Source organism: Anolis sagrei, chromosome 1, assembly GCF_037176765.1.
Source record: "Anolis sagrei isolate rAnoSag1 chromosome 1, rAnoSag1.mat, whole genome shotgun sequence".
In the NCBI taxonomy this organism is placed as follows: domain Eukaryota; kingdom Metazoa; phylum Chordata; class Lepidosauria; order Squamata; family Dactyloidae; genus Anolis; species Anolis sagrei.
This window is the reverse complement of record NC_090021.1, coordinates 167,817,258-167,834,082: the sequence shown is the minus strand read 5'-3', so window position 1 is coordinate 167,834,082 and position 16,825 is coordinate 167,817,258. Positions and strand designations below refer to the sequence as shown.

The window sequence follows — 16,825 nt, the reverse complement described above, 5'->3', positions numbered from 1 at the left end:
AGAGAACGTGTTTCGCAAATGCCACGAAACCCCAGGAGCATCCCAGACTGATGCGAAGCTTCACAGTTCAGGACTTATTCTGCATAAAATGTGCACCGTATTTCCTGTGTAGAAATGTTGCTTTGTGTGCACATGGATGCACATGCACTCACACAGCACACACATTTTACATAGAATAAGTCCCCAACTACCACGTTTTCTGCACAGGAAACATCAAATAAAATATGGTTTCATTCCACCACCCCACTCTCAAAATGTGGTTTTTGGCACAATAAACCCCCTCTTTGTGAATTTTGCACACAGGAAATCCCAAATTGTGAAGAATCTTTGAGTACTGCGCAGTTTTCTTTTTGTTATGAGGAAAGAAAATACTGAAATTACTTGTTGCTGATTCTGACATTATTGGATAATTAGATCCTAATCTGTAAGCACAACCTTTTTGATTCTTTGATTAACACAGAAAGCTGAACAGTTTTTAAAGGATTTTTTCAAGTGCCTGAAAAGCTAATCCAGGAAAGGTGATTTTTCACGACCCTTTCTTGTTCTCTCTTAAACTCCAAGGGACTGCACTCTGGTGATTCACCCCCCTCTCATCCAGGGACCACATCTGGTCTAGTGCCACCTGCTGATGTTAAAGGCATGTTGCAAATGTAAAGAGCTTGCATAGCAGCAGTGTTGTGTTAGTCTTTTTTTGGCTCTTTCTGTGCACACACATTCACTTTTTGAAAATAAAATGTTAAGAAATCATAAATGAAATCATGCAGTAAGAAAAAAAAACCCTCCTAGAATAAATGCATTTTTACCTGGAATTTCGTACGTGTGTTCACCAGGGAAAGCTGCAATAGGCTCTGCACAGAAAAAGAAGAATTGCAATTTAGTTTTAGCTCCAAAACAGCAAAGTATAGATTTCCAAGATAGTCTTAGGAGCTGTTTTTTTTTTAATTACAAAATTTTATTTGATACATCCCAACAGTTAACAAATCGTTGCCATACAAGACTTATTTCAGTATACATTATTCCAAAAGTAAATATTCCTTAAATGACACTTCATACATTCCTTAGATATGTATCACCCATCACACCCCATTCCCCCCACCCTTCTGGAACAGCAATTCTAAATGATGTTGTTATACAGACTCATAGACCATCCCTGTATAGCTTGTCCCAAATTGCTTAAGCAGGGGCCCATTAGGATTATTTACAACTGATAGTGCAATCGTAAGCATGCCTACTTGGGTGTAAGGCTCACCCAAGCATCCCCCCCCCCCCCAGCATTGCAATGGGAGAATGTATACCAGTAGTCATTCCCCAGGACCAGCATTAAAATCACTATGTGACTGAAAGGTCATGCGTTCAAAGCCAGCCCGGGTCGGAGTAAGCTCCTGACCATTTGTCTAGCTTGCTGTCGACCTTTGCAGCCCAAAAGACAGTTGCATCTGTCAAGTACGAAATTTAGGTACCGCTTTATGCAAGGAGGCTAATTTAACTAATTTATGATGCCATAAAAATCTCCAGCAGCGTGCAAAAGAATGAGGAAGTACTCCATCAGCGTCACAAGTGGATGGTGAAGTGACAGCTCACCCGGTGGCTGAAATTCGGGCATACTCTCATGAAGCTGGAATGTTAAATAGCCTCTGTGTGTCTGTCTATATACTGTATGTTGTCTGTCTGTGGCATTTAATATTTGCCATGTATATGTACATTGTAATCTGCCCTGAGTCCTCTGCATGGTGAGAAGGGCAGAATATAAATACTGCAAATAAATAAACAAATATTAGGCAGCTGAGAGTCCAAAATAATAATATTCCTCCTGAAAAGAATATAGTAATATGGTGGACATGGGACAATAATGAAGTTCTGTTGTTGTTGTTGTTATTGTTGTTATATACTAATTTTTAGAAATGAAGAACCGAGTCAATTCTCTGTGCCTTGTTATTGGACAGTGAGATTAACTTCAACTGAATAGTATTTGGTCCTAAAGCCCATTGTGTGGCCCTGGGAAGTACACCACCTCTCGGCCTCTCTTACCTCATAGAGATATTGCACTGGAAAAAAGAATAACCTTGTGCATGTAAACAAGCATTTCCAGGAAATAAGTGGGGTTTTGGTAGACAGGTTTTGGAAGAAAGAAATTCACAATTTTCAACCACTGAAGGTGGGCAATGCTCTCTGTTCTTGATATGTTATTGCAAAGTCCCACTGGTCTCATTAACAACCATTGGTGAACATTTACAATGCCTACCCTTAGTATCAGCTAAACAGCACACCCAAACCATTTTTGGAGACTTCAGGCTTTAAAGTACTTGTTTTAGGACTCAAAAGAGAGAGAAGAAAACTGGACTATAAGTGGCGCCTAACTGGACCATACCAAATCTTTCTGAAAGGTTTCCATAAAGAAGGGGGTGCTTCTTTTTGTTAATTTAAGCCCTCTAAAACAAATTATGGCTTGAATCCTGGTGATATTTCCAACTAGACTCATTGAATCAACTACTGACTGGTGAGTCAAAAACTACTGACTGGTGAGCCGTCCCCTGCCATGCGTTACTGTGGCCCACATGGGAGTTCTGTGTGGGAGGTTTGGCCCATTTCTATCATTGGTGGGGTTCAGAATGCTCTGTGATTGTAGGTGAACTATAAATCCCAGCAACTACAACTCCTAATTGTCAAGATTCTATTTTCCCCAAACTCCACCAGTGTTCACATTTCGGCATATTGAGTATTCGTATACAGTTTGATCCAGATCCATCAATGTTTGAGTCCACAGTGATCTCTGGATGTAGGTGAACTACAACTCCCAAACTCAAGGTCAATGCTCATCAAACCCTTCCAGTATTTTCTGTTGGTCATGGGAGAACTGTGTGCCAAGTCTGGTTCAATTCCATCGTTGGTGGGGTTCAGAATGCTCTTTGATTGTAGGTGAACTATAAATCCCAGCAACTACAACTCCCAAATGACAAAATCCCTTTTTTTCAAGTGAAGGACATACATTGGGTTGTTAGGTGTCTTATGTCCAAATGTGGTGTCAATTCGCCCAGTGGTTTTTGAGTTCTGTTAATCCCACAAACGAACATTACATTTTTATTTATATAAGATGACTCTATTTAGGACTACCAACAATATTACCAATTTATGAGGAACATCAAAAATGCTTTCTAAAAAGCAGAAGTTGGACAGTGTTGTAGAGGTTTTTAACAGGATATTGTCCTATATCCCAGGATCTGAACTGGATTATTTGAGTCTACACTGCCATATAATCCAGTTCAAAGCAGATAATGTGGATTTTAGATGGCACTGGCAGTATAGATGGGGCCTAAGAGGCTTAAACCTAGGAATTTCTGTTTTCTCTTTCATTTTATTTTGTTTTTAGACACTTGAATTAACATCACTTTTAGTGTTATGTCAGGAAGGAACTCTATGAATGCGTATAGCTTTTGCTGCAAAAAGCTAAAAGACAGATTTTACAGCCAAGAGGGAAAATGCACTCAAGCTAAGCCGTGTTTGGGTATGTACTCTTGTGTATTATGTCAGCAGATCCAGCTGATGTGTGGATTTATAGGAGATACAAACTTTTCCCTTTCCATCTCTGTATTTTCCACAGCTATTCAGACTGGAGAAAGTGCATCCCAATTTATGAATTAGGGCCAAAATGACACCATATGTTACTTGAAAGTTGTAAAAATCAGTTTTATTTTGTAGAGAAACAAGGAAGCACATAGATTCAATCAAGAATTTGCTTTTGATCCAGGTCATGATCCCAGCATTAAATTATTTCCCAAGTGTTGTTGACTGCCACTGAAGGCATTCTTTCACCTTGAAAATGAAGGACGGGGTGGTTGCCATTGATTGATTGATTGATTGATTGATTGATTTGATTTCATAGAATCATAGAATCAAATGATTTGATTTATATCCAGCCTTTTTCCCAACGTGAAGCCTGAAGTTTGTTCCATCTAACCTTCCCTGGACTTGGACAGTCTCCTTTGCTTTCCCAGACTATATTTTTTCCCCACAAAATGCAAGAAAGGGTTTTATTTTCTTTAACTCAGACTTTTTAATAATAATAATAATAATAATAATAATAATAATAATAATGTTACAAACAAAATTAATGCTCACTGTGGTTTAGTGCTTACTTTCCTGAGGAAGAAGGAAAATCTCACCAGGGTATGCATGTATGTATGTGTGTGTTGGTTCTGTATTTTGCCTGAGCATGGGAGTCTCTTGGCTCAATGGCGGTATCAATAGAGTGCTATGAAAAAGTCACCCTGCCTCGGAAAGGAGGTGACAGGCTTGTCAAAAAGGGAAAATGATAAGATTGTGAGCTATTACATCCTTTCCTCAAGTTGAAAAGGAATTTGATTACTTCTCTAAATTATAATTTTAAAATATAGGCTTGCTACTTCAGCCGGTTCTCTATTTTTATATTCCGGAGGGTTGCCGGTGGGAGGGATGTACATGGAAGGGAAATGTCCTTTTATTACATCTCATACTGAATGATTCATCAGAAGAGCTCACTTCACAGCCAAATACTTCACTATCGGTTTTGCAAAATTCTGCTCTGAGACATCCTTCCGCTCGACAAATAGGAACTCTATTTGGGATATTTGAAAAATGGCACAGGAAAATGCTTCAAGCCCCATTCACCATTTCGGTGACCTCAATCCGAAAACTCCCTAGCTGTTTTAACGTGTTTAGAAATCCAAATTATGGGGGTGCTTCTATCACACTTATTTTTTCCCTCATACAGCTCTGTTATGTTATGCACTAAGCACAGTAACCATGAGATCTTGAGGTCCTTGTGGACAGCAAATTAAACACGAGCCAACAATGTGATGCGACGACAAAAAAAGCCAATGGGATTTTGGCCTGCATCAATAGGAGTCTAGTGTTTAGATCCAGGGAAGTAATGCTCCCCATGCTCTATTCTGCCTTGGTTAGACCACACCTGGAATATTGTGTCCAATTCTGGGCACCACAATTGAAGAGAGATATTGACAAGCTGGAATGTGTCCAGAGGAGGGTGACTAAAATGATCAAGGGTCTGGAAAACAAGCCCTATGAGGAGCGGCTTAAAGAGCTGGGCATGTTTAGCCTGAAAAAGAGCAGGCTAAGAGGAGACATGATAGCCATGTATAAATACATGAGAGGAAGTCATAGGGAGGAGGGAGCAAGCTTGTTTTTTGCTGCCCTGGAGACTAGGACGTGGAACAATAACTTCAAACTACAGGAAAGGAGATTCCATCTGAACATTAGGAAGAACTGAGGAGCCCCAGGTGGCACAGTGGGTTAAACCCTTGTGCCAGCAAGACTGAAGACCAACAGGTTGCAGGTTCGAATCCGGGGAGAGGCGGATGAGCTCCCTCTATCCAGCTCCTCATGCGGGGACATGAGAGAAGCCTCCCAAGGATGATAAAAACATCAAATCATCCGGGCGTCCCCTTGCAGATGGCCAATTCTCGCACATCAGAAGCAACTTGCAGTTTCTCAAGTCGCTCCTGACACGACAAAAAAATTAGGAAGAACTTCCTGACTGTGAGAGCCGTTCAGCAGTGGAACTCTCTGCCCCGGAGTGTGGTGGAGGCTCCTTCTTTGGAAGCTTTTAAACAGAGGCTGGATGGCCATCTGTCAGGGGTGCTTTGAATGTAATTTTCCTGCTTCTTGGCAGGGGGTTGGACTGGATGGCCCATGAGGTCTCTTCCAACTCTATGATTCTATGAGTATACAATTGCAACACTAGCTTTTTCTGCAACGAACATATCAGTGTGGCTGACATATCCACATCTTTAGATGTATATGCACTGGGGAATTTCAAAACAATCAGGTATAAACAGACATTAAAGGAAACATGCCTTGTTGCTTGTGGCTCTAAACCCTAATCTATCCTCAGTATTTGCGTCTTTTATGTAAAGTGCAGAACCATCCTCAAACATTTATAAAAGTGAAGCTATTTTGAGTACTTAATGTCGAACAGTGAGAATTTCTGCATACTATGCTTGCTTGAAAATTACATGCTCTCCTGTCCACAATCCTACAGTTAGTGGGAACTTATTGCAATTACACAGTGAAGTGGGAAATACACTCTGCATATTTATTTTATTTACAGTATTTATATTCCGCCCTTCTCACCCCGCAGGGGACTCAGGGCGGATTGCAATGTACATATTCATGGCAAATATTCAATGCCATAGACACACAACATTAACAGAAAGATACACAGAGGCTATTTAACATTCCAACTTTTCATGAGGATATTCTGGCCACCAGGGAAGCTGTCGCTTCACCGTCAATTTGTGACACTGATGGAGTACTTCCTCATTCTTTGCATGCTTGCTGGAGATTTTTATGGCATTGTAAATTAGTTAAATTAGCCTCCCTGCATACGCAGTACTTAAATTTCCTACTTGACAGATGCAACTGTCTTTCGGGCTGCAAAGGTCGACAGCAAGCTACACAAATTAGTTGGAAGATCACTTCGAACCCGGCTGGCTTCGAACCTTTCGGTCAGTAGTGATCTTAATGCAGCTGACTCCCAGCCAGCTGCGCCACAGTCCTGGTGGTCAACAAGCACTCATAATGATTTTAAACCTTCTCCAAGACAAACTCCTGAAGAGCTTTAACTGAAAGAAACTTTGGAAGCTGCACTGTACTAGATTAGACAATTAATTTGGCCCAATATTATAAACTTGGACTAGCAGCCACTCTTTGATTTGATACACCAAGGATTAATCTTGGGACTTGCGTGCAAAGGATTTGTTCTCCCAGCAAACAATTTCAAGGGCATTTATACCATATCTGTTTATCTAGAGTAAGTCAAATTCCTTGGCTTTGCTTGTGATTTTGACTTCCCGGCGACCACCAACAGCTGTATTTAAATATTTTTGCACAACTATCTTTGCACACAGGGGCTGTTTCTCTTTGGCACATTTTGGAGGGGCTTTCTTCCCTTCCAATGTCAAATGATGGGAGACTGTTATTAGTAATATTCATCACAGGGGGTGGCGTTGTGTTGTGGAACCAGAGAGATTAAAACTGTTTGTCAAATACTGACAGATAATATTTTGCCACATGAAGCATTAACAAATTAAAGGGTCCCTGGGTAGCCAGCACAGTTCAAAGAATATTCAGAAATCCAGAGAAAACAACGTGGCAGGCTCTGTTCCTAGAAGAGCCATGGCTGAAGCGTGGCAGTGGAGGTTATATTGCCTTACTTTGGTAATCTGGTAAAAGAAGGCCCCTTTTGCATTTTTATAATATCATCTGAAGAGGAATGGCACTGCAGTCACCCTTTTCTGTCCCAGTGATTTGAAGCTGGTCTTGACTATGAACTAATTTCAGCCAGATCAATGGGAAGAATGCCACTGCTGGTGACAACTGGCCTGGTATGAGCTCAGTATGAGCTTCTGCTGTTGCCAAGAGCCCATGGAAAGGGACTGGCTCAATCCCTTTCCATAGGCTCTTGGCAATAGCGGAAGAAAGGCAGTTTCCAGATACCATCCACAACTACTCCTTCAATGTTGACACACTGCTGTGCAATGAAAACCAGTGGAACCAGTGCATTAATAATATTACAATATAATGGTATAGTATAATATAGTAATATATAATACTGATATTGTACTATGCTAATAATATAATATATTGTATGTATATATATATCTTGTAAGCCGCTCTGAGTCTCTTTCAAGATGAGTAGGGCGGCACATCAATGTCGTAAATAAATAAACAAATAATTGAAACTGGGTCCAGATGAGATGGGGCCAAAAGGTACATTGGGATCTATGGGTAGGTTACTGGGTAATTTGAAGTGAAATCAATTCTAAAAAATTGTGTTCTGGCTGTTAAAAAATAGCAGTCACAAAGTACCTCACCTCAAACATTACATTGCTGCTCTAGATAAAGCTTAGGATTAAAGAGGGGAAGATAACGGCGCTCCATGCAGTCATGCCAGCCACATGAACTTGGAGGTGTCTACGGACAACGCTGGCTCTTTGGCTTAGAAATGGAGATGAGCACCACACCCCAGAGTCAGACATGACTGGACTTAATGTCAGGGGACTACCTTTACTATATATATATATATTAAAGAGCAATTAAATCAGTCTTAATACACAAAACAAATCCTTGTTCTCAAGTGAATATTTCTTGCATCAGGCTTCACCTGGGCGATGGAGGAGGAAGTCTCAGGTCTCTAGCAGAAAACTAAGTAGATTTTGTGAGCCTGAAATCTTTCTCTGCCTGATCTAGAAGAGGTAGCCTGTTGTAGTACAGAGTGTTAGAGGTGTAGTTGGCACCCACATGGCATTCTGATGCCAAGTAAAAACATGGTGATTTACTAAGGCCTTCGGAGCCCAATTGGTTTTACAGTAGAACCTCAACTTAAGAGTATCTTAAGAACATTTTGAGTTAAGAGCTGTCATTTGGCCTGGGTTTCACTTTGACATAAGAGCAGCATTTTGAGTTAAGAGCTAGTGACAGAGGGAGTGCTAGTGCAAGACTACAGGGCTTTAGGGCGTCAAGGGAGAAGCCTCCATGCCTCGTGGGTGCTTTGGGAGATTGTGGTCTGCTTTGCTCTTATCTGCTTTGAGAAAGTTTGCGTTGATTTTGTGTGGTCTTTACTCCTGGTATGTTGGCTTCATGAAAAGAGAGAGGGAGAGAGAGCAAGACAGGGAGGGAGGCCAGAATGAGTCCAGTATGAAGAAAATAATGCTTCTGCCTCTTCAATTTGTGCTTTGTGCTTCCTTGCCACAACTTTGTTCTTCTACCATTATGTCACAACTTTGTGTTTCTGCCATTTTAAAGTTGATCTTTCTTTTTTTTATTGTTCCATGTGAATGTGTAGGTTTTGCTTTGCTGCTACACTAGCCAACACACATTTTGTTGCATCAAATGTTGATCTTTTTAAAAATTGTTCCATGTGAATATGCATTTATACATTATTTGTTATTTATAAAATACATTTTCTTATTTAAAATACATTAAACTATATAGGAGGGTTTGGGGGGAGGGAGAAGAAAATACATTTCAATGCATTTCAAGAGAAAAAAACTGCTTTGAGATAAGAGTGTTTTGAGTTAAGATTAAACTCTTAGGTCAAGGTATCACTACATAAAACCGCACTTGTACATGTTTTTAAATACTGTAATGTTTAGCTATTTTAATGGATTTAATCTATCCTACTTAAACTTGTTACATTGTTTAATATGTTTTTAGATTGTTGTCGAATACAGTTTTAAAGGTGATAAAGCTGGTTTTATTTATGTTGTAGAAGATATGCTATACATGTATAAGTTGAGGCCTGGCTTGGAAGCCAAAATCATAGATTTTGATACAACTTGTAGATAAGTTGAAGGCCATTCCATGGAGGGGGGAAAGTCCCAACTCTGCCTCTGAGATATTTCCACTACTTATTTTCCCATGTAGACATCCATAAAGACCAGAAGTGATGCTATGCCAAAGATAATAGAGGGGTCAGCCCTTTTAGGTTCTCCAAGGATGGATGAAGCTCTCACCTTTTGCCAGTCTACTCAGAAGAAGGGGTGGCTTTATTTTGGTAAGAGTTAAGGTACAGTATTTACACTGACCCACTAATAAACTGACCAAGTTTTGGTGGTCTTATTTTTCACTAAAGTGTGCAGACTTTACTATATACTTGTTGCTTGTTGATGTATTGTTTTAATTGTGGTTTTAGTATTGTAATTGTTTGTATTGACATATCGGTGCTCAATGTAAGGCATTGAATCTTGCCATTATTTATGTGTAAACCGCTTTGAGTCCCCCCAGGAGTGAGAAAGGCGGTATATAAATACTGTAAATAATAATAATATACAGAAAACAATTAACATCGACAATTGAAACAATAGTAACAGCACTGGACTTTGCTCAGAGTCAACCAAGATGCAATTCTCGCTCAAATATTCAACATCCCAAGAAGACCCTGAGCCATGCACCACAATTCAAGAGAGATATTGACAAGCTGGAATGTGTCCAGAGGAGGGCAACTAAAATGATCAAGGATCTGGAGAACAAGCCCTATGAGGAGCGGCTTAAGGAGCTGGGCATGTTTAGCCTGAAGAAGAGAAGGCTGAGAGGAGATATGATAGCCATGTATAACTATGTGAGAGGAAGCCACGGGGAGGAGGGAGCAAGCTTGTTTCTGTTTCCCTGGAGACTAGGACACGAAACAATGGCTTCAAACTACAAGAGAGGAGATTCCATCTGAACATGAGGAAGAACTTCCTGACTGTGAGAGCCATTCAGTAGTGGAACTCTCTGCCCCAGAGTGTGGTGGAGGCTCCTTCTTTGGAAGCTTTTAAACAGAGGCTGGATGGCCATCTGTCGGGGGTGATTTGAATGCAATATTCCTGCTTCTTGGCAGGGGGTTGGACTGGATGGCCCATGAGGTCTCTTCCAACTCTTTGATTCTATGATTCTATGCAGTACCCATTTCTCAGCTAATAAAAATGATAAAAATGGGGACATAACTTCAGCCACCACCCTCCAGGATCTTTGGGGAAAGGATGGGATATAGATGAGATAACTGAATAAAGAACTAAAGCTCATATCAGCTTCATACAGACAAAATGTAACAGATGGACAGGGCACGGTAACAATTGAGGAAAAACAACATTTTTATGTAACATTTTGGCTTTCTTCTTCTTCTTCTTTTGGCTTTTAAATCCAAATCAAAACACTTCACAGTGCTTGCAGCAAAGTTTCCTATCTGGCCTCCATCCCAGCTCTCAGACTGATGGATTCCAGAGCAGGAATCTGTTATGTTATTATTAATAATGCTCTAAGACTTCCCCTGCTGATTATTTCTTGTTAATAAGAGGCTCCTATTGATGTGATCAGCCCTTGCAAGCACCTAATGCTGACACCATATATATTTTCCCTCAACAACCCCTCTGGCCATCTCTTGCCATCACAAAGCTACAGATTACCCTTCCAGTGATCGGATCTTGGCACAAACTCCCCCCTGGTTTCCTCCAGGAAAAAAGAGAAAGCCAAAAGAATTTCTGAAATTTGCTACATTGTGAAACAAAGAATTTAGTTGGCATTAAAACTCCAGGAAAAGACTGTCTACTTTGAAGGTGATTTTCTGACCTATTGACCATTATTACATAGGAATGATAAGAGCAATTGTATTGCAAATTTGAAGTTTGCTACTCCTGTAAATATTATTTCATTGCTACCGGCTGCATCTCCTCCCTGCTGTTACAATGAAAGTCAGTGATACATGTTTTGATCAGATATGTGGTTGCTATATCTCTTGTTGTATTGTGCATGTTGAAGCTGTTTACAGCTTATGGTAACCCTAAAGCAAAACTATCACAGCAGTTTTCTCGGCAAGAGTTGTTCAGAAGGAGATTGCCTTAACCTCCCACTGAGGCTGAGAGGGTGGGACTTGTTCAAGGTCACCCAGTGAGCTTCCATACGGTTCTGGCCCAGCTTACTTATCCAAACGTATCTCCCTCTACGTTCCACCTCGTGGTCTAAGATTTGCTGGGGAGGCCCTGCTCTCAGTCCCGCAAATGTGTCTGGTGGGGATGAGAGACAGAGCCTTCTCAGTGGTGACCCCCCCCTCCCCCGCTTGTGGAATTCTCTCCCCAGCGAGATTAGATTGGTATCCTCCCTCCTTTCCTTCAGAAAGCCTTTGGCTAGTAGGCACAGCACCATTTGAACATGAACTGGACCTGACTACTGTTATGATAATTGGAAACGGATATATGATTATAAGTTTGCGTGGTTATATAATTAATTATTATTGTTTTTAACCTTTTATGTATTCATGCTTTTTATATTGAAGTTATTGTGATTGTGGCATCGAATTGTTGCCTATGTTAAATAAGTAAATAATTCCATAGACGAACAGCATTTGAACTCTGGTCTGCAGTGTTAATTCAATGCTCAAACCACTGCACCATGTATCCAAGAGTAAAAGCGAGGGAGAATGTAGTGTTTGTTGTTGTTCATTCGTTCAGTCGTCTCTGACTCTTCGTGACCTCATGGACCAGCCCACGCCAGAGCTCCCTGTCAGCCGTCACCACCCCTAGCTCCTTCTAGGTCAGTCCAGTCACTTCAAGGATGGCATCCATCCATCTTGCCCTTGGTCGGCCCCTCTTCCTTTTGCCTTCCACTTTCCCCAGCATAATTGTAGTGTTACATAGGCTCATTACAACAACTGGGCCGCACACACTGGTTTCCTTTACTAGCCTTCTGATTCTCATTCTGTGATATGCCAGACTGCCCAGGTGGGTATGGGGTGAAGGCCCCTTCATTTTTAAATATCCAAAAACTTTTTTTAAAAAAAACCCCAAACATTAAATTTCTAGAGAAATAACTCCCAGCCTAGCCTTGTTTTGAAAATGTGATATACACAAGGTTTTCTTCTAATTCCTGGAAAGGATATAAAGGTGATATCTCCTCAACAACTGTGCTTGGACCACAAACACTTCTCCTGCTGTGTTTGCTCTTTGTGTGCACAAGCTCCCAGTGCTTTTCAATTGGAGGTGTCAAACAGTGAGAATGTCAAACATGTGAGATTGCGCCTGTCAAATTTCCTTGGGGGCCTACCATTGCTAAAACTCTCTGGGAACCCTTTTGGTTTGGGTTGAGGTTATGGATTACTACAACAGTGAGTGGAGGTTTTCTTTTTTGTTTCTTGTTTTTGAAAAGTGAGGATCTAAAGGCTGTTCCTCAAGAAACACCTGCTGTGTGGTGGCCATGTATAATGGCATCCATCCTATGGCTGCTCTATGAAGAGAGAAGGCTTACATCAGCAGCCCATTGATTTGTGAATAAGCTGCTTTGCCATGGACAGCAGGCACCACAGAGATGTCATTTCAATAGCTTCAGCACAACCATTGTTTTTGTGTGATATGGAAAGCATAAGGAAGAGCAAGTTACAAAGATGAGCCCCAACTCCAGCTACCTTGACTAGCTTTCTTTCTGTAAACAATTTTTTTTCTTCCTGTGGTCAAAGTGATACAGATGAGAGGCATGTTTACATACCCATACAGTTCTCCAAGGAGGTATCGGTGCCTATCCGGACATCATTGATGGCAATCTCTCCCGAATGTCCTTTGCTTATAATTCCTTCAAATACAATCTAGGAATGAATATGAACAGAACAGAGAATGTCATTCTTCCACAGTCCCCAAACAGTGCCTGTGCTTTTCAAAGAAAGTATGTTAAAATGGATAGTATGCTTTTAGCAAAAGGAAGTGGGTTTTGGCCTCCAGGTGACAAAAGAAAGATGTAGCAGAAGGTCACCTGAAACGCAATACTTTCCACAATGTCCAAAAGTTGCTTATTTGATCTTCATCCCCTGAGAAGTGATGGAGAAGGGTAAATGCAGTGTGTTAGCTCAGCAGCCTTCAGATTTTCTCCCAGCTGTTCCTAGTTTGACTTGCAAGAGATTGAAGAGAACATACCTCTACCAGAGCACTATAACATTACTTGCTCTGCTCCTCTTCCCTCCAACCCCAACAGGCGTGTTACTGCTGCTGCTGCTGCTGTTGTTGGGTACCTTCAAGTCATTTCTGAAATAGTGCCTCTAAGGCAAACTTATTACAGGATTTATATACAAGAACCATAAAGTGTATTTATAGATGCTATATAAAGGACAACAACAGTAAATTATATTATTGTTGTTACAATGAATTATGATGTTTATATTTAATTGTTGTGTGTTTTCAAGTCATTTCCAAGTTACGGCAATCCTATTAATTTTGCAGAATGTGTTAAGTGAGGTTTTGTTCTCTTCCTCTGAGGCTGAGAGAGTGTGACATGCCAAAGGTCACCCAAAAGGTTTCTATGACTGAACAGGAATCAAAGCCCTAATTCCTAGAGTCATGGTCCAATGCTCAAATAACTACACTGTGCTGGTCCTCTACTGTCTATGTAAAAGAGATAGATAGATAGATAGATAGATAGATAGATAGATAGATAGATAGAGACAGCCTCTAGGTTACAAACAAGATAGGTTCTAAAATTGAATCTCTATGGAAGCTGCAACAGATACATTTTTAAGTGCAACTCCATTCACACACACACACACACACAGGCTCTGGATAGCATAGAGGTCAACTCTCCTGTTTAAGGAGCTCCACTGGCTGCCATTCATTTTCCGGTCCCAATTCAAGGTGCAGGTGCTTACCTACAAAGCCCTAAATGGTTTGGGACCCGCCTACCTGCGTGACCACATCTCTGTGTATGAACCCACGATCTCTTAGTTCATCTGGAGAGGCCCTGCTTACGATCCTGCCGGCATCACAAGCGCTATTGGTGGGGACAAGGGATAGGGCTTTCTCGGTGGTGGCCCCTCGACTCTGGAACTCTCTCCCTAAGGACATCAGGCAGGCCCCGTCGCTAGCAATCTTTAGGAGGAGCTTGAGATCCAGGATATCTGCATGCCCATCCCCCTCCAAACTCCCCACCGTGTCATGCCCAGCACTTTTAATTTTAATTATTACAATTGGCCCGGCCATTGTTTTAATTGCGTCATTAGGTGTTGTTAACGTTATTGCTTTGTTTTTTGAGTTCTTGCATTGTTGTTGTTGCTGTTGTTTTATTGTTGTATTTGGGCTCGGCCTCTTGTAAGCCGCATCGAGTCCTTCGGGAGATGGTAGCGGGGTACAAATAAAGGATGATGATTATTATTATTATTATTATTATTATTGACACTCTGTACTATCTGTTTTACTGCCTATGCCCCTGTTCAGAAGATTTCAACTCACTTTCTGTCCCTGTGAGAACTGCAATTTGAAAAATTTGGTTTGGAAACAAGGACTGGTGATAAAGCTTCAATGGAAACACCTTTTCCCCATGATAACTCCTTCAGGAGTGAATTTTGCCATGATAACCCCTTCAGGTCGATTTCTCTCTTCCTTTTCTCTTACCCCCATTCTTATCTACGAGTTGTTTGTAAGTCAGATGTTTGTAACTTGGAAACTGCCTGTAGATAGATAGATTTTAAATTTCAAATTCTTCTTATTGGTTTTGAACCCCCAAAAAATCAATGAAACATACATGAACCTTAAATATAAAGTTGGTGAGGGCAAAGCCAGAGAATCTCTGTTTATATTTAATTATTGTTCAACCTCACTTGCTTTTATTAGTAGTCTTCTGTCTAGATCACAATAGTAGTCCTGTGGCTCTTTTCTGTTTTGTTTTAGACTGGTTAAAGAAGTGAGAAGAGCAGCTTGCTCCTTGGGGGATGCTCAACACACTGGGATGCTTGGTCTTGTTACCCAGCAGTAGCTGTTCTTTTACTGGGAGAGAGAATAATGTGCCGAGGGCCACCTGGCCCTGCACATTCCCCACTCATGGACTTCCAACAGAGACCTTGGCAAACAAGAGAAAACTTCAAGGGCAGAATGGTTGCCAAATGAGACCCCGAATGTCTTTCCTGGGCTCTTGGCCATCTCTAACTATTCTCAGTGGCCAAGACGAAGTGCGCCATGTGAGACGCAATCCACACTTTGGTAGAAGGAAATGCAAATGCGGCTTGAAGACAAAAGAAGGACAAAACGAAGCCCATGCCTTAGCTAAATTATGCAACGCTCTGCAATGTATGCAAATGTGCTTGTCAGGTTTAATTTCCGTCCTTTCTCCCAAGCGCGATATTGGCATTTTTGCCAGATTTTCTGACAAGCAGCAACATGGGGAATACAGAAAGAAAACACGGGAAGCTGAGAAGTGGTGGGGGACTGTGGCCAGGAGAACATGCCCAAAGCCATAAGACAGAGGCAGGCAGACCCTCCCTCACAAGGCTAGTTCTGTTGTGAAGATTCTTATACTATTTGAAAACAAAACAATTATGGCTCTCAATTGACACATATATTTAAAACCTTTGAAATATGATACACATATGGATGACTTTAGTTTCTGGCTTGGAGTACTGAAAACATGAGTATCACATCGCCTACAAGTAGATTGATTCTTGTATCTATATTGCAGGCTGAGACTGTTTCAGCAGTCACTCCCCATTCCCAATTGTAAAGGTGAAGCTACAAACCTTTCAAGGAAAATTCAAAGTGCCAAGCAAACTGTGTTTTCTAGAAATTCTGGGGAGAGAGAAGCTATGATGGTTCAGCTCGTATAAAATGGATTTAAATGTGAGCTGCATGCTTACTTTCCCTGGGACTCTGTTTCTGTGCTGAATTTTGAAGATAATCCTGCATGTGCAGAAGCATAAAGAAGTGTGTGTTTTAGGTCTATTTCCTAAATTATCTATTAATATACAACTTTCTGCTGTTGTTTAAAGGTTTTGAGAGCATTGGTTTCACACTGGGAGCTCATTTTCCACAAACCCACCTTCTTCCAAAGCAAGGAAGCACTAATTACTTCTTCCTTTCTCCCAGAATATCTTGGAAAGAAAGAAAGAAAGAAAGAAAGAAAGAAAGAAAGAAAGAGGAAGGAAGGAAGGAAGGGGCTTCTTAAAAAATAATCTTAGGCCTGCTCTTGCCCCTCTGCCTAGTTACAAGATGCCCTTGTGTTCATTCCTTATGGCTTTGTAGCTGCTTGACACAGAATACTTGATAATCATCTAAAAGAAAAATGGGAGGGGGACCCATTTACAAATGAGAGGAATATAAAAGGCAACAGTATGAACAAAGACCTAAATCTATGTATAAAACAGGCAAATTCTGAATAACAAACACACTGTCTTTTAGTTACTATAGCAACATGGAAAACACAATGAAGAAGAAAAGCGACCTGCTCAAAGATGTTCTCTAATAATGAATGAAACTGGGTTTGCTGAAGTATTTGAAAAGAGTGTCGCTGAAATCCACTTGAATCTCAACCTCAGAACCTTTTCAGC

The 16,825-nt window shown here is 40.8% G+C and overlaps 1 protein-coding gene across 3 annotated transcripts in view; it reads right to left on the bottom strand.

Moving 5' to 3' along the window:
* NRP2 (neuropilin 2) overlaps positions 1-16,825 on the bottom strand; it is a 386,206-nt gene that overhangs the window by 69,405 nt on the left and 299,976 nt on the right. For all 3 annotated transcript variants that reach the window (XM_060782906.2, XM_060782908.2, XM_060782914.2), the window contains 2 exons: positions 13,012-13,108; positions 804-848 (listed from right to left, as the gene is read on the bottom strand). In XM_060782906.2, the coding sequence (XP_060638889.2) occupies positions 804-848; positions 13,012-13,108 (142 nt within the window). The remainder of the gene's footprint in view (positions 1-803; positions 849-13,011; positions 13,109-16,825) is intronic.